Below are 18,919 nucleotides of genomic sequence, written 5' to 3'. Positions count from 1 at the left end.
ACAAAAAAGTAATAAACAACCGAGAATATACAAACCCAGATCATACAAACCAATGAAAAAAATATATTTTTCACCAAAAATACAAACCATCCGCAACATACAAACTCAAAACATGCAAAAGAACAACATATCTAAAGATCCGAAGAGAAAAAGCAAACAACATCATATAATTTTTTTTTCAAGGAAAATGCAAAAAATCCACACTCAAAACATACAAATGAACAGCACATAACAGCACAAAAACACAAAACAAGAGAGAGAGAGAAGAGAGAACCGCACGAAAGAAAACACCAAGAGAAAATAAAATACAGAGAGAAAAGAGAAGACGAAGAGAAATAACCAAGAGAGAAACCAAAAAAAGCAAGATGAAGTAGTTTGCTTTTGGATAGAGAAGACGTAGAGAAGACAAAGAGGAGAAGAGAAATGAAAGAGAGAGAAGGCGGAAAGCAAATAAAAAGGCAGAAGGAAAAAAAAAACAAAGCTGCAGCCCTCTGACACAGTTGGACCAAAAAGACTAAAACATCCTTACTTAAACGGACACAAAAGGAAAACGTAAAAGGATAGAAAATACAAAACAAAAAAAAAAAAAAAAATGAACAACATACACGCAATCCAAAAATCGGCTATTCATCTTTCATCGCCACTTATTTATTCACTAGATATATATATGTGTGTGTATATTAATATATATGAATAGATAGATGGCCCAATCAATACAAACTAAGAAAATTCATCTACATTCATTGATGAAAAAATATCATGTAACCATCGTTTCATTATATCAACTCAATAAAATACATTTATATATTGCACAAGAGTTGCCAGGCATATCATATCTCGGTTGTCCTGAACGATTGTCTTGATTCGCATTGAGTTACAATGATATAAACCAAAGCTCGATGATAGAGTCTGAGAACTTCAACAACAATTATTTAGTTATCAGTTTATAATAAGGTACCTACAAAAAAAAAAGTAAAAATTATCATAATTAATGATGGATAAAAGAAAAGGAAGGATAAAAAGACCATTACACACTTACATAATCTCATAGAAATTGTGATTTGTTTAGTAATTGAAGTGAGGTCTTAAGTACGAGGAGATGAACCTGATGGTGGAGGTGGAGATTTGTAGTGGGGTGGAGGCGGAGATGGAGAAGGTGGTGGGGGAGACTTGTAGCTGGGTGAAGGAGGAGATGGCTTAGGTGGTGGTGGAGACTTGTAACGAGGTGGCGGAGGAGTTGGCTTAGGTGGTGGTGGAGACTTGTAGCGGGGTGAAGGAGGAGATGGCTTAGGTGATGGTGGAAACTTGTAGCGGGGTTGGGGATGGGATGGAGGAGGTGGTGGTGGAGATTGCAATGGTGGTGATGGTGATTGATGAATATATGGAGGTGGAGGTTCTAATTGTGATGGGGATGGTGAAGAAGGTAATGATAGGGATGTGGATATGGATGGAGATGGGGATGGAGATAGAGAAGGAGAGGTTGATGGGGATGGAGACTGAGATGGCAAGGGTGGTGGCAGTGGAGTTATGGATGCAGATGGGGATGGAGATGGTGAAGAGGATGAAGATGGAGATGGCGAAGATTGTGATTGTGATTCATTGACATGTGATGGGGATGGGGATAAAACTTGGGATGGAGATGGGGATGGTGGTGGAGAATGAGTTGCAGATGAGGATGGAGATGGTGGTGGCGGTGGCTCATTGACAGGTGATAGAGATATAGATAGAGATAGAGATAGTGGTGGTAGTGGGAATGTAGATGGAGATAAGGAAGAAGATGGAGTTGGAGATAAAGGTTCGGATGGGAAATGAGATGGAGAAGGTGGTAGCAGTGGTTCATTGCCAGATAATGTGGATGAAGATGGTGATGGGGAAGGAGATGAAGAAGGTCGTGACAGTGGCTTATTGATAGGTGATGGGGATATAGATGGGGATAGAGATGTTGGTGGTTGTGGGAATGTAGATGGTGATAAGAAAGAAGATGGAGTTGGAGATAGATGTGTATATGAGATTGGAGATGGAGAAGATGGTAGTAGTGGTTCGTTGCTAGGTAATGGGGATGAAGATTGTGAGGGGGAAGGAGATGGAGAAGGTGGTGGCAGTGGCTCATTGACAGGTGATGGAGATATAGATGGAGATAGATATGGTGGTGGTAGTGGGAATGTAGATGGTGATAAGGAAGAATATGGAGTTGGAGATAGAGGTTCAGATGGGAATGGAGATGGAGAAGGTGGTAGTAGTGGTTTGTTGCCAGGCAATGTGGATGAAGATGGTGATGGGGAAGGAATTGGAGATGGTGGTGACAATGGCTCATTGATAGGTGATGGGGATATAGATAGAGATAGAGATGGTGGTGGTAATGGGAATGTATATGGAGATAGGGAAGAAGATGGAGTTGAAGATAGAGGTGTATAAGAGATTGGAGATGTAGAATGTGGTAGTAGTGGTTCGTTGCCAGGTAGTGGGGATGAAGATGGTGAGGGGGAAGGAGATGGAGAAGGTGGTGGCAGTGGTTCATTGCTAGGTAATGTGGATGAAGATGGTGACGAGGAAGGAGATGGAGAAGGTGGTGTTTGTGGCTCATTGATAGGTGATGGGGATATAGATGGAGATAGAGATGGTGGTGGTAGTGGCAATGTTGATGGAAATAAGGATGAAGATGGAGTTGGAGATAGAGGTATGGATGAGAATGAAGATGGAGAAGGTGGTAATAGTGGTTCATTGCCAGGTAATGGGGATGAAGATGGTGAGGGGGAAGGGGATGGAGAAGGTGGTGATAGTAGCTCAATGATAGGTGATGGAGATATAGATGGAGACAGAGATGGTGTTGGTAGTAGGAATGTTGTTGGAGATAAGGACGAATATGGAGTTGGGGCTAGAGGTGTGGATGTGAATGGAGATGGAGAAGGTGGTAGTAGTGGCTCGGTTCCAGGTAATGGAGATGAAGATGGTGACAGGGAAGGAGGTGGAGAAGGTGGTGGCAACAAAGATATAGATGGGGATAGAGAAGAGGATGGAGCTGGAGATAAAGGTATGGATGGGAATGGAGATGGAGAAGTTGGTAATGGTGGTTCACTACTAGGTGATGGAGTTGGAGTTGGAGGTGAAATAGGGGGAGGTGATGATGATGGTGGTGGAGGAGATTTAGAAACATAAGGAGGAGGAGGAGACTTTTGGTTGTCTAGCTGTGGTGGAGGAGGGGAGTTTTGGTAGTTTGGCATTGGCGGTGGTGGGGACATTTGGGAATTATGTGGTGGCTTACGATTTTGATGGCGTGGTGGTGGTGGAGGAGGAGACTTTTTGTAGTATGGTGATAGAGGTGGCGGGGATTTACAATGACTTGGTGGTGGAGGAGACTTCTTGTAGTATGGTGGTGGAGGTGGCGGGTATTTACGACGACTTGGTGGTGGTGGAGGAGACTTCTTGTAATATGGTAATAGTGGAGGTGGTTGCCTATGATTGTGAAATGGTTGTAGTGGGTTTGGGACCTTTATTGGTGGTCGTCTTATTTGGTTAGGAGGGGGAGAGTGAACAAAACTAGGCTCGTCAATGGCTGCTACTACATTGGTGGCTAACAAGAACAATCCCAATGCATAGACGAGGTAATGCCATAGATTGGCCATTTTTCGAGCCAACACTTACAAAGTCCCACAGTTGGGGGCTTCTATGCCTGGAGAATATATTCAGAGTACATGTGAATGAGCATGAAGATGCTCTCAATTTATAGAGATCAGCCATCCCTTTGGAGAGCATTGCATGCATTTTGTTTAACATTGTGTACGCATGCAGTTTCCATCCTCTAACTAACCTATTATCTACCTTTGATTTTTTGGCCCTCCCATTTTTTTCTTCCTTACAAATAAATTGGGGTTAATGGAATATGCCTCCCGCCTCTAAGCATTACTTATGTTTTGAAAGTCTACATAGTAACAATGGAGGTAAGTTTGAGTTTGAAAACAGGGAGGGGTTCGATCTCAATTTCTTTATAAACTTTACAAGTGCAATGGGAGTTTATAGTTTATACAGTCCATATATAATGGCATGCAGAAAAAATCCACTGGTTAGAACATTTCCCAATTTCTATGGACAAAGGTGTCCCACATCACTCTTAATACTCTGTTCTGCACTCTAGCTAAAACTATCCTAAAATAACAATGAAACCAGCCCACAGAGAAGATCAATCCCGCCCAACCAACCTAACCACTCTATATAATCTAGCTTTGTCGAATAGAAGCCAAACCCACCTTATCCAATCTATACAAACCTCTTACCTCAAGCGGAAGCCGACCAACATCTCTAAACAGATTATTCAACTTCTTTCTACAACTCATAACACTTCTATTAATTGTACTTTCACTCCCTTCAATTACGAGAACACATTAATTAAAGTTGGGGCTGAAACTCGTGAGTCTACGAGAACACGACATTTAAGTTGCAACAACTAAACCGTACCTTAATTTAGCCGCCGCCCTTCAAGCATGCTGAATTTTACTTGTACGAACTTGATCAATATATAATAATAACCATGACTCCATTATTTAAAATTTTTTCATATTTAAATAATAGAGTTATATATGAGTACTCTATGTATCAAAAATTGTTTTTTCGTCCTTGTTTTATGTACATACATATTGAGGATGAGGTGAAGGAGATTGCAGTCCCGATGATTTATTGATATAGAGAGGAGTTGACGGCTGAGACGGAGAAGATCTATACATATACAGAGGAGGTGGAGATGGAAATTGTGGTGAAGAATGGAGGAGATCAAAATAATGGTGGTGGTGGTGTAATTTGTAGTGGCGATATTTTGTGGCGGAGATGACTTGTAAATATACTTAATCCCCTAAAGAGAAAGTAGGATGAAAAGTTGATTTTGAAAAATTTTAAGCATATTCAGGCTAGGGCTTGAAGAAAAACAAAAAGATAAAATTAAAAAAGAAAAGTCCCGAGAAGATTTTGAATGGTTAATTTAGGTTACATTTGAATATTGAGATGAATTGAGTTGAGTTGTTAATAGTAATATTTTGTGGGTCCTATTGGGATGAGTTAAACATTTTTAGATTAAGCTAGATGAGTTTAATTTTTTTTATAGAAAATTAAAAAAATAATGAATCTCTTCAATAATTAATTTAAAATGAATTGAGTTTGATTCAAGGATCAAATATATGTAACTTAATTTGTCCAATTGAGGAAACCAAAAGACAGTACCATTAGAGAGCCTGCGTGCTTGGACAAACTGCAACTAAAGTCTAAAGCATCATTAATTCCTGTACGATTTTATATGCCATATTCATGAACTTGTCTCGAACGGACTGCTTTTGATTGATGCTGAACGATGTATGCTAGGACATGCTACACTCATTGAGAAATCCATCGAGAATGGATACCGAATGTGTAATTTATTTTTTTTGTTTTTTAAAACGTTTTTTTTATATCACTTTAAATATTTTTTTTTAAAAAAATCACAAATTTATTAAAAAAAAATTCCTTAATTATTAATTGAAAAAAAACTACAATATGTAGCCTTTCTCGGTAGGTTTACTCAGTAGGACTAGTATTTTCCTATAAATTAATAAACCAATTACCCCGATCAATGCGAGTATATATCTGTTTAATTTCTCCACGTACGTACGTCAATAATTCTATCAACTATAATAAGCTGCATTAAAAATACATGTCAAAACACAATTAGGCATGCCAAATTAAGAAAATATATGGATGCATGTAAAGCATTTATGTAATGTGTAGATCAAAAAGTGGTGGGTTTAGTACAACAGAATAATTAAGTTGGTCCCAAAGTAGTGCGAAGGTGCATGGATGGTTGGTGGGGATGGCGGCTGTGGTCCGGTGGACATTAAAAACTATAGGGAGGTGGTGGTGATCATGGAGATAGGGTGGCTGGTGGTGACTTGTAGACATGTTAAGAAGGTGGGGATATATAATTATAAGAGGAGTACGTACCTATAGATATAAGGAGGTGGAGGTTATGGTAAGAGTACTGATGGAGGTGATTAATTAATAGATGCATGGTATGAAGGAGTTGATGGAGATGGAGGAGGTGTTTGCAATGGAGGCGATACTGATTTGTAATTAAGGAGAGGATGTGATCGATGGTGATGGAGGTGCTGAGAGTATTTGTGTATCAAACACCATGAAGTCAATCAAATTACATCATTTCAAACAACCCTTAGTTTTTTTTTTTTTTTTAAAGTCAAACGAAAATTATAGAAAACAGAGAGACATGAGAGAGAGAATTTTTTTTTTTTAATTATTATTTTTGGAATCGAGTCTCTCATGGAACAAAATCTCGACTAACTTCGGAGGTGCACATACATTTAGTAAAAAGTTTCCCACAATTAGTTTATCTCAAGTAATATTATAAATGGAAATTTCTCAGTTTGACAGCTCGAAGAGTATAAATGTGGATTTTTCTGCAAGTGTACCTTAAGTGACTTAAGGAATAACTTCCCTACTTCGGTACTCCAAGAGTATGGATGCGCAATTTGAATCCAAAATACCCGATTAGGGAAAGAACTATTTTAATTAAAAGGAAGTAAGAATTATTGTGATGTTGTCTAGGTTGAATAAGAGCTCTCGTATTCCAAAACTTTTGAGGTGGGGGACAATCAAAGAGTATAGGGATAATTAACTTTAAAAACGTACACCGGATTATAATGCTGAAATTATATGTACCAAACAAATAATCAAGGATAAGATTTTTCAATCATTTTCATGCTAAAATATGATATTCACTTAGAAATCACCCCACAACTTCTCCATCATCAATGGCTCATATAATTTTTATGAACATGTTATTCTTTTGAGTAAAGTTCGGAAATAAATATTCCAAACCTTAAACACACCTTTCATCTTCTCACAACAATTTTGTAAAAAGATGGACCCAATCTTAAATTTCATGCAAATAGATAAATCTTGCACAAGCCTTTGTAAAATAAATGGACCCAACCTTAAAAAAGAGTAATAAAAATAATTGTTTTTAAGTGAACTTCACTTTTTACAAAGGGTATATGCATGTTTTGTCTATTTGGAGCTTGTACCTAGCATTACTCATGATCATAGATTTGAGTCATAAAAAAGATTAATTAAAAGGTTTTCCTTAATAATAATATGCGAATGGATCTATGAAGAGAGAGATCAAATTATATATAGATAATATAAATATGAGAAATATTTTAATAAGAAAAAGATTTTATAAAAATAAATTTATAAATTGACGTAATTTGGCGTGTATATTAGATTGTAAAGCTACACAAATATTACATCCCAAAGTGACAGTCGATTTCTGCCATAGCAGAGGCGTCTCCCACCAAGATCTCAAAGTGAAAATTTTCTCCTACAAGTTCCAATGCTCCAATCGCCAGTTCAGAGCACACCGCCTTGGGGCTTTTGCTGATCTTGAGCCTCTCGATGTTGGGGTTCATGATGGACTGGTTCTTGGTGAATGGAGGCATCACAATAGCGGTGGGTCAAAGTTCAATGGTGCATGGCGGCAATAGGGCAGTCACTGGAACATCACCGTGACAGAAGGATTACGAGTAGCTGCTTGAGACTTCATCGAAGAATGAGGTGCAGGGATGGTTATGGCAGAGAGGGAAGATAGCTGTAGCTCAACGAACCCCCTACAATGGCAGGGTGGTGACACCAATGGCAACACTCATGGGTTGCAGAGAGAGAGAACCCAAAAATTAAAGAGGCAAAGGAGATGACTATCAATTGCTTGCTGGAAAGCATGGGTGGCCGGTGGAACGGGCCAAAGACAAACTTGGTCTTCGATTCGATGAACTCGGACATCGATTCGGCGAGCCTGGAGAAGTCTCCCTGGTCCATCTGATGGGATTCTTTGGTTTTGGTGTGGAGCTATGAGGCGGATTTGAGGGAGGGCATTGACACCGAAGAGTCCGAAGCTGGACTTTGACTCTTTGAATTCGAGGTCGCAGAAGAAGAGCTTGCCATGGGAAGGCGACTCGGGGTCCTAGCTTCCTTTCACGAACTTTCGAGTCTCCTCCTCTTATTGGCTGTGTTTTCCCTCGCCCTCTTATCGGTCTCAGCCAATTCGGATTCTCAACGAGTTGTAGCCATCGACCAGATCTACCAAATCTCTGGCTAGAAACCAGAACCCAATTTTGACGAGGATTAGAGAAACTAGAGAGAGAGAAATGGTGGCTGGGAGGAGGAAGAATTTTTCTCGCATCATGCTGATAACGTATTATAAATCTATCAGAAGAGAGAGAGAGTTTCAAGAGATTGAGAGAGAACGAGAGAGGCTCCTGAATTCATACCGATTTATGACATCAATATACCCATATATATAGGGTTACAAATGTCTTAAATGACGATTACGACTTGGTCAATAATAACGATTAAATGTGATCATACAATACAAGATGGTTTATAACATCTGGAAAATTATCAAGCTTTTGAATTAATGGTTTATAGGTTAAGAATGGTTTAATTGGTACTTAGAGGCGGAACGAGCAATTTCTTTTGAGAGCTAAATTTTCTAATGTGTGACATATTGAGATTTAAAAATTATAAAATATAACTACATAAAAAATTAGATTTCAATAATTTGTAATATACACGTAAAAATCAAATTCTGAAAATATGGTTTAATATATGTTTCATATTTTTTATGATAATACTTTATGAAATAATATTCATCAATTATTATTTTTGTAATGAAATATGTAGAATTTATTTACTTCATAGAAACTATCAATTGATTTTTTAAAATGTCATTTTTCGTTCTAGTATATAAGCTAGTTTATTAAGTTTTATGTAAACTTTAGATATTTTCGTATCACATTAAGCATATAATACTATAATTGAGACATTTTTTTTTTTCTCAATAAAGTCTAGAGAATAAAACCTCTAAACTAATTTTCATATAGATCACCAACCTTAATTGATTTTTCCTGTATTTTTCACTTTGGATTCTATATTAATTAAGAAACCTAATATTGTATAACAAACAATTTTGGGATTCATATTAATAATTTCATTATTTCTCTTAAACTTAGTTTTGATTTAATTTTAGTGAGACCACACTCTTAAAAATAAATAATATATATAAGTTATACAAAAGTCTAGGACTATAGGAAAAAAATTGGAGAGACATTTTTAAGAATATTGAAATTTTATAAAATTTTACAGAATATATAGGAATTATATATTTCGGGGGGGGGGGGGGGGAGGATTTGGTGTATTTAGAAAATTATAATTAAAAATTAAGATATATTTTAATTTTTTTTTAAAATTTTGTCTTAGGTGAACGTAGGTGATCCGCCGCTCTTCGTACTCTCTTTTTTAATTATTGGGTGGGAGTAAGCTGGTAGCTAAGAGTGATTATATATTAATTGAATATTAAACTATATAATTAGATTAAATGAGACAGAGATACGTGGAGTCAACGTACGCGTACGTATGCTCGCCTTAAATTAAACCGCAAATGGAATAACGGATCATATTCGAATATGATCCGTTTAAAGAAATTAAAGAAGAGACAGTAATATTTTAAGCATACGTGCATTGATGAACGTCTCATGATCATTAACATATAGGATTCATTTAATTAAAGAAATCACAAATACATGAATATCTATATCAATTATAGCGAGCTGCAAATAACATGATCTCATTATTCATGAAAAGGCACTGAAAAGTGGCATGCATGTCTTTCCGTCTATTTGTATGCCAATATTACATGTCTCGAACGGACTGCTTTGATCGACATGCTTTGAACGATGTTCATAAAACCATATATCCCCGATGAGAGTATCTGAGTACTTGAGGGCAGCATTTATTCTTTTTAATAACAAATAAGCTGTAATTTAACAAAATAATATAAATTAGAAGGTTACGAGGGGGGAATTAACGTAAAACGTAACACAAAAACTATAAGAAGACCGGCAGGGCATGTGTAAAGAAAATGAGGGCATATATCTAAACTTACGCAATCTGTAGAAATAGTGATCGGTAATAATTAGTAAATAGCCACTACAAGAAAAAGAGTCTTTTACAGCGCTCAAAATAGTCGAGAAAAACCCCAGAAATCGCTACAAATATTTATTCCCAGCGATTTATACTGCGCCGGATGGTAGTCGCAGTTGTATACTCACTTATAAAATTTTTCAGCGATATACAAATTTCGCTGTAAATAAATCTCTATTCCCAGCGATTTTAGGCGCTGAAATTATTTAAATATTCGCCATAACTATCCTTCCCTCCTATCCCAAAAATCACTGATTAAAATAATTTTCAGCGGAAGTAAATCGCTATAACTACATATAAAATCGCTGCAAATAATTTATAATTATCTGCAGCGAACTAAAGTCACGCTGTGTCTAAGTTTCATTATTTGCAGCGTCGTGTATTACGCTGCAAATAATTTTATTCACAGCAATTTACAGCGCTGCAAAGAACTCTGGGGTGATTGACTTTACACAATTACCAGCGTTGTATGTAGCGCTGCAAATAAAATTTCTACTGTTTCATGTTGAAGCTAGCGGTGTGTGTTGCGCTGCAAATAAAAATCTAATAATATGTTGGGATTATTTGTAGCGGTCATGTAGCGCTGGAAATAAATCCGGCCAGTTTCAATTTTTTTTTACCAGCGCATGGAGTGGCGCTGCAAATTATCTCCACAGGCTGCCGCACCTTCTGTTTGCTTATATCAAATTGTTGGGTACCTAATTGAATAGGCTGCTCCACTCACAATTTCCTCAAATACTACAATACAACATAACCAAAGTTAACCAAAAACATACATTCATCCAAATATAACTTGGCATTTAACAACCATACAAATCATCCAATACAACATTGTTGGTATTTTAACAACCATACTCATCCAATACAACATTGTACTAAATCTTTAACCAAACAGATACATTGGCATGGTGCATTAATGGAAGGTAGTGAACTATAAAGAGGAGCAATAAAATAGTCGTTTTGTCACTGGTTACATATGGATAGTATCTTTCTCACACTCTCAATAAACACAGAATAAAATCAGGTTCAGATGCTTTTTGGAAGCTTAGATCATTATTTGTACAACTGGTTGCTGGAGCATCCACAACTGTGCTGCACTGAAAACTGTACAAATCATAGGCATACCCCTGCCACTCTTCTGCATCGTGCAAACCCCAAAACATATCTGTTTGTTACATAAAAATTCAAGGCCTCAGTACATGAAACATTGTAATTTCAGTAAAAGCACATTATATACATATTACAATTATGGTACACAGCCGCTGCATATTTACTGTCAGCATTTGGAAATAAATGACTCATTGTATACTTCAGTATTACACCAAAAGTCTTGTGGGAAGATCACTTCTGTCTACTTACTTGCCTATAATTTCCTTATATAAACATTACACCAAACTATTAAATGCAACCATAATATTTTGTTCAACCTCATGTTAGACATTTCACCAAACTGATACTTATCTCAATATCCACCTCATATTAGACATTAGAGAAATTGTATATTCAAACAAAAGAGAGTAAAAAAATCAACAGGAATCTGTTCTAATTAGGAATTGCTAACAGCAATGAACCAAAAATTGGAAAGGAGAATGTTTTGGTTGTGGTTAAAGCTTGAAGAAGTTTGATCACTCCAACCAATTACAAAACCACAATATCTAAGTCTATTGTGTGAAGAAAATGCATTCATTAAACTGCACCTAGAACCAGAGATTAAATAAGTCCTAACCTAAAGTGTTCAATATTTTCAAAGGCCTCACATCAAACGTGAGATCGATGGAGGTACTTTTAGCAAGAAACCACATGCTAATAGCACTTGATAACTGCCCAGTAAGGAAGAAAATTATACTGCACCCACACTGATAGTACTAGTACTTGGATTTTAGATAGAAAATTGATCAGTACAATATATAGCCATAGTCCAGCCGTATGCACAATTCTTTTTTTATTATTATATTTTTTTTGGTCCTTTTTATCCTTTTTGTACTAGTAATTTGCAGCTAGTCATTAATTATAGATCAATACAATTCCAACTAGTACTCCAAATTACCAACAATGTGTATAAACTATACACATCCAGGCATGCATACATGTGATTTTTGTAAGTACATAGCCATAGGTTCGGGGCTTATATATATACACACTAGGTTAGGAGCACGTGTAAATCACTTTCCGATGACGATGACGATGACGAATGTAGCATATATAATGGTACATCATGATCATCATGAGATGACAAGAATATCAGACCTAATTTTTGCAATAAAGTAGCTTTGGCACGTTCCATGAATATTACTAGTACCACTAGTAGACATATGTAGGGAACCATGCATTATACATGCAGCTTTGAAAAAAGACCTGTTTGCAGGTATAATTTCCAAGCGATATCTTTAGGCACCATCATCCACAATGGCAGGAACGTCAAAGGCTAGACAAAACGCTACGGAAGAAAAGTTAGGCTGATAATGGGTTATTGAATATCTGTTTGTACGAAGGAATTTCTAAGCTTATAATGTTTGAAGCACTACCCATTGCTTGGAATTAGTACTACGTTTCATACAAGCCACATCTTTAAATATTCCATATGCATCATGTTTATGTGGAAAATATTATATCGATAACTAATTTATTATAACTGTAATACATTTCAGTTGTGATGTCATGCTGCATATATATATTTTCTTTATCATGTTAATAATAACACTTTGCTGTAAATTGTATTTACCAGCGTAATCACTCGAGGTAAATGACAGCTGCGCCCCAAACCCAATTCAGCATGCTTCTGAAACATCTGAACCTTGCTCCAATGTCCTATACATAAATAGCGTAAAAAGTATTACCTCAATTGAACCCAAACTTTTACCAAAAATCTGAAACCGAAATTAAGTTTAACCACAAATTTCGACAGTTTGCATACCTAAATATTGTGTTCACAGAGACACACTCTAAGATGTACAGCTTCAGTAAATTGTTTTTGGTCTAAATGCTATAATATAGCTTTATGTCTCAAATAGAGTGTTGTTGAACCAGTTCTATATCATGTTATAGACAATAATCACCCATACCCTTTCCATGTGGTCTAATCACCCTAAATGCTAAGGTCTTCCTATTAAATAAATATTTTCTCAAGTTCACGTCTTGGATGTGGATCCTCCGAAATCAAACTTAATACGGGGAATGAAGACATCACCTGTTCGTTCAGCCTCCTGTGAATTTCTGCATGATGACACATACACTAGTTTGTACATCATCACACAATCCCAACTCTCGTCGAAACATACGAGCATGCGAAGGAAAGATGGAGTGCAGTTGCAAAAAGTGTCCCGTTCTAATCGTACCACGTACATACACCGTATTATGTATCCTGAACACAAAGTACCACTAGTCCGTAAGTTTACCCCAATGTTTTAATGAATACAATAAGTAGTAAGGTCCGTAAGCATGCCACTACAATATTTGAATTTTATAAAGATAGTGGAAAGGGTATGTTTACCTGTTGCATGAGAACATCAGTTAGCATAATCTTCCCCTCATGTAGTTTTGGAACTACATATATATTTAGTTATATATCATAGGGCCCAAAAAACTCAAACTTTACCCAATCACCATCTTGCTCCCACAAAACATATACATATAGCCTTCCATTGGATATATATATATATATATATATCTATATATAGTGTCAATCCACCATTGGGTAAACAAAAAAATGCACCCAAAATTCCACAAAAAACCTTCCCATTTTTCAGCTTAAACGTAATACCCCCCTCATTGAGTCTCTGGAAGAGACTCACTGGCCGACGGGTTAGCAGCAAAGAAAGCCCTCAATAGACGGTCGGTTTCCGCTTGTCTCTCCAACAAGAGTTGCATGTTCGTCTTCATTGACTCCATCTCACTCTTGGAAGATTCAGCGTCTTTCTTATGTTTCTCAATCAAAGCTAAGTATTCTTTCTCTCGTGCCAATGAACGTTGTCTCGTAGACTCTGGGATTACCATCTCTCCCAATCCTCTTGAATAACCTGGTCTATGACCAAGCACTTCTCTGAACACACCCGTTGCCGTTTCATCAGTTCGCTGCTCTGGTTCTAGATTATCCAGCTTTCCAACCATATCCTTCTGAAATACGACACAATAATAAGATTAAATATTTTGATGCTAAAAAGTTATAGTTAATTTACTAATTCATATAAATAAATTCAGCATGCATTGCAGTTAACAAATTCCGGAAGATTCGAGAATTTACTCACATATTTGTCTTCAGTAGCAGGTGATAAAAATTTTGAATTCTTCTTGGACCAGTGGGTTTCTTTGAAAAAGTCCACCAAATTCCCCGATTCAGCCCTCTACATGTATGTGGAATGTGTATATATAACACAGTCAGGAAATCTGGCACAACATATTTCAACACCGGGATTGGTAGCTTAATCCCGGTATTTATTAGAGTAACGAATAAATGCTATACCATGAAATACTAAATTTCAAACGTTAAATGAAAAAGAAAGTGGGAAATTTGATAATGTCAACTTAAACAGCCTAAATCTTATACCTTCTCTTCAAGAATCCGCACAAAAGATTTGCGACCTGCTGTGTGGTTAATAATCAGCCTCTTCCTATTCTCCCGATTTTTAGTAGAAATTTTCTGCCATTAAAAACCCATTAAATGTAAGCATTACAATATAACAAATACAAACATCCAAGAAATTAGGTTTTACATTAACCAACTGAATTTAATGGGTTATTGACCACCCTTGACACATACCTTGAACGCCTCGCTACCCCATCTACCACATAGTTTCACCCAAACAAGGGGGCTGACTAGAATAGTACCATTAGCCAATGCTTCGTCGTGGTTGGCATATGATAAATATATCCTGTGGAGTTCATGGTGAAATGCATTAAAGCGCTTCCGAAGCTGTTTCGTTACTGTCAATCGATGGTTCTTCAATTCCCAATCAAGTTCAAAATCACCCTACATATGTAATCAAACGTATAGACCAAATTATCAATTAAACTACAACCACGGAAAACCCACCAAAATGATACAGAATGGGATTGCCTTACCCGAACACGATCGATTAACTCATCCTTATGTGCTTGGGGAACATCACTCCATCTTGGATAACTCATATCACAATGATGTTTTGACTATCCATGTTAATCGTGTTGTAAACATGTTGGCGTTTGAACAACATGGTGCTGTTTCTCCATTGTTTATCTTCAACAGCACCTTTCCATGTTTCCGCAATTTCTCAAATTCAGTGCACTTGGCTGGCCCACGTCCACGTCTCCTTTGCGCCTGGTTCACTACAGGCTCCGTAAGGATGTCCTCACCTGTATAGACATAATAAATTATAATATATGGTTAGGAGGCTAATGTATTATTATTAACTTTATTGTAACACCATGTAACGTGTAATCATTGTATATTTTTTATGTCACATGTATATGAACCATACCGATTTGGCAACTAGCAGGATCTGCCTCTATATTGGGTGAGGTCACTAAGTTAGGCTCCGTGGGGATGTCCACACCTATATGACATAATAACAATATTTCAATCTAGTTTCCTATTAAATTAACCAAGCATTCCTATTGTAACCACCATAATATGTATATTCAATATGTGAAAAAAATATGCTTGAATGTGAACTATACTCGTTTGAACTCTAGCACGCTCTGCCTCTATATTGGGTGACGTCACTCTGTTAGGCTCCGTTGGGCCATTGCGACCTGTATGACATCATATTTTTAATGTATGCCCTACCATATGATGGAATAGTCAAATATACTTCAACATCAAAATATGAGAAGTTCGAGCTGGCCTTATAAAATAGACACGGTCTTTATGATAATACCGATTTGAACTCTATCAGGCTCCGGCCTTATAATGGGTGAGGTGACGCTGTCAGGCTCAGCCACCAGTGTTGTGGTTGCACACGGTGGTTCCCATGGATGGCTTGGGGGTTGGGTAGAGTCATCTGAGCTGGCCTCCTCCACGTCTCCTAGTGAATGGTATGAACTAATCCGAGCACCCCGAGGCCGCCGGGCTCGACATGAATAAGGCACCAATCTTCTACCACGGAATGCTCGGCCTCTGGGCCGACCGCGGCCACTAGCTCCCACTACCTCGCCTGCATTTAATTAACATCTCATTTGTGTTAGGATCATATCTAGAGCATATTTTAATTTCCAAAGCATGTCTGAATATGTACCTCGGCCGTTCATGCTCCTCGTTAACGCCTAATGTTGAGATGGGATTGCAATAGTTTTTTTAAGAACACTATCTCTAGTTTTCACTCCTTCGCCCAACCTGAGATGGAATAATAGAAAAAAAATATCAATCTAGTCAAGTGTAGTGAACAAATATAATCTCACACTCCAATAAGATAACCTCATTAAACTAATAAGTCTGAAAATGAGTATGGAAAATTCAGTACCACAATATTAAATTTATTCTTGTTGCTCGGGTTTAAATAAATCAAGTCAAATGCAAGTGCATGCGTATAACAGAAATTTCGATGGAGCAACCTAGTGAGAATTCAAAATATTAGCATATAGATATGGTAAAACATTGAGAATTCACCTAATATCATGAAGTTGGCAATTGTTTATTCTGAGTCAGAGTCTTCCTCGGTGGATGGGTCCTCATCTGAATCTTCCCAATCACCATAAGCATCTCCAGAACCAGATGGAACCATACCATCATCAATAAAATTTGGTGAATTGCTGCGTGGACCACCCAGCTCCATGTGGTCTCGTGCATCAATATGGGTAGGTTCTATATCAATCCTACTAAGTGGAGTTGACACTGGACTTGCATCATAATGCAAAAGTGGATAGTCATATGGGGACTCATTCTCTTGATAGGCATCATCGTCACTTGATTCGCCATCATTACTATCTAAAACCCTCTGCACTGGAGGAATGTCATACACATTCCTATTATTGTACTTCTGCACAACATACCAGTTCCCTTTCGCCCTTATATCCCTAATGTAAAAACACTGGGAAGCCTGGCATGCCAACACATATGGTTCGTCTTTATACCAGGTCCTATTAAAATTGACACTAGTTAAATGATCGTCAACTCTTACCCCTCGTTTCTTATCACCAACATCAAACCAATCACAACTGAACAAGTACACTCTACGACCTCCCATGTAGTGTAACTCCACAACATCATTGATAACACCATAAAAGTCTACATTATCAGTAGCTTGGTCACCAGTTACTAATACCCCAGAATTTTGTGAACGCCGACGAATTTCACGAGACTTCGTATGGAACCGTTTACCATTTATAATGCAGGCAGCATATGATGCAACCCAACGGTCAGGACCGCATGCTAACGCATACAAATCTTGAGACACCTCAAGTGGATTGTTATTACGCTGGTCTAGAACCTACATGAATATCGGTATGGTTATCATGAACTTATAGTGTCAGTGATATTGTTATATCACTGTCAGGTATAATTACACAAAGTAGATAACTAGCAAGCTAACTTACACATTGCTTGAACCAAATTGGAAACTCAGTTTGGTGCATGCGATCTACAGAATTTGGGTTTGACACCCTGCATTTGTCGTAGTGTTCCCTGCATTTGGTGAGGAAGAAAATGATGGCGAATCAGAAATTGTCAGTGACGTAATTTTATATAGCGAATGGTAGTAGGTTGTTTTGAGAAAGCACGAAGGAAGTAATGATTGCTTACTCTAAATACGATCCAATCTCAATACAGTTGTTTAGCACGTACCAAATCGTTGCTGTATGCAGTTCAACTTCTAATTGCACATTATTAGCCATACCCAAAGGACGAAGTTTCTGGTTGAAAATTTTGAACCCATCTATAGTCTCCTCTTCAACACTATCAATGTTGCGATCTGCTCGATTAAACTTCGTCTCAACATCTTGGAGATACATGGAGCAAAATGTCAAACACTCGATGTGAACCCAGGCTTCCGCTATTGAACCTTCTGGACGTGCTTTATTCTTAACATATCGCTTGAATTTTCCCAGATACCTCTCAAATGGGCACATCCACCGATATTGAACTGGACCTCCGAGAATAGCCTCACGGGGTAAGTGTACAGCTAGGTGGACCATAACATCGAAAAAAGATGGAGGGAATATCATTTCTAGTTTGCATAGAATGGTGACGATATCAACTTGAAGCTTAGATAGGCGATGCACATCTAATGTTCGGGCACACAACTCTTTGAAGAAACTACTAAGTTCAGTCAAAGCCAATGCAATATCCCTCTTTAAGAACCCCCCCCATAGCAATAGGTAGTAGTGTTTGCAAAAAAACATGATGGTCAGCCCAGAGATTTTGGAATCACGTATAGATACACAATGCGTGATATTGGCAGCGAACCCATCTGGAAATTTAACCTCAGCAAGCTACTCACAGAATTTATTCTTTTCATCTCCATGTAATGTGTATGATGCATGTGGCATTGTAACACGTTCCCCTTCACGTTTCAAATGTAATTCCTTTCTGAAGCCCAAGATCTCTAAGTCATGCCGGGAATTAGCGTTATCTTTTGTCTTGCCGGGAATGTTCATAAAAGTGCCCAATATTTTCTCAGAAATATTCTTCTCAACATGCATAACATCTAGATTATGTCTAAGCCGCAAAGTTGACCAATAAGGTAGTTTGAAAAAGATGCTTTTCTTTGTCCAGTTCAACTCTTCCGCAGTGCGTTTTCTCTTCCTACGGGATTTTCCAAAGTGAATATCTCCAAGCATTTGTCGTTGAGTTAAAAGATCCGCTCCTTCAACCATAGTTGGTGGCATGCGAAGATCTTCTTTACCGTTGAACAAGGCTTTTCTCGTTCGCTACATGTGATCTGTCGGTAAGAGACGTCGATGTCCCATATAACAATGTTTTCTACCATATTTCAACCAG

General features: G+C 37.5%; 1 protein-coding gene across 2 annotated transcripts; it reads right to left on the bottom strand.

The window, feature by feature from the left end:
• Nucleotides 1-721: 721 nt before the first annotated feature.
• Nucleotides 722-3,734, bottom strand: LOC122292439 (extensin-2-like). 2 transcript variants are annotated; one of them, XM_043100797.1, is made up of 2 exons: nt 1,106-3,734; nt 722-958 (listed from the first exon to the last, which is right to left on the bottom strand). In XM_043100797.1, the coding sequence occupies exons 1-2, from the start codon at nt 3,621-3,623 to the stop codon at nt 945-947; spliced, it is 2,532 nt and encodes an 843-aa protein (XP_042956731.1). In that variant the 5' UTR covers nt 3,624-3,734; the 3' UTR covers nt 722-944. The 2 variants fall into 2 exon arrangements, with proteins under 2 accessions (XP_042956731.1, XP_042956730.1); XM_043100796.1 differs by having other exon boundaries at nt 1,040-3,731.
• Nucleotides 3,735-18,919: the final 15,185 nt, after the last annotated feature.

Source organism: Carya illinoinensis, chromosome 13 (genome assembly GCF_018687715.1).
Source record: "Carya illinoinensis cultivar Pawnee chromosome 13, C.illinoinensisPawnee_v1, whole genome shotgun sequence".
Classification (NCBI taxonomy): Eukaryota; Viridiplantae; Streptophyta; class Magnoliopsida; order Fagales; family Juglandaceae; genus Carya; species Carya illinoinensis.
This window is presented reverse-complemented; position numbering and strand designations above follow the sequence as displayed.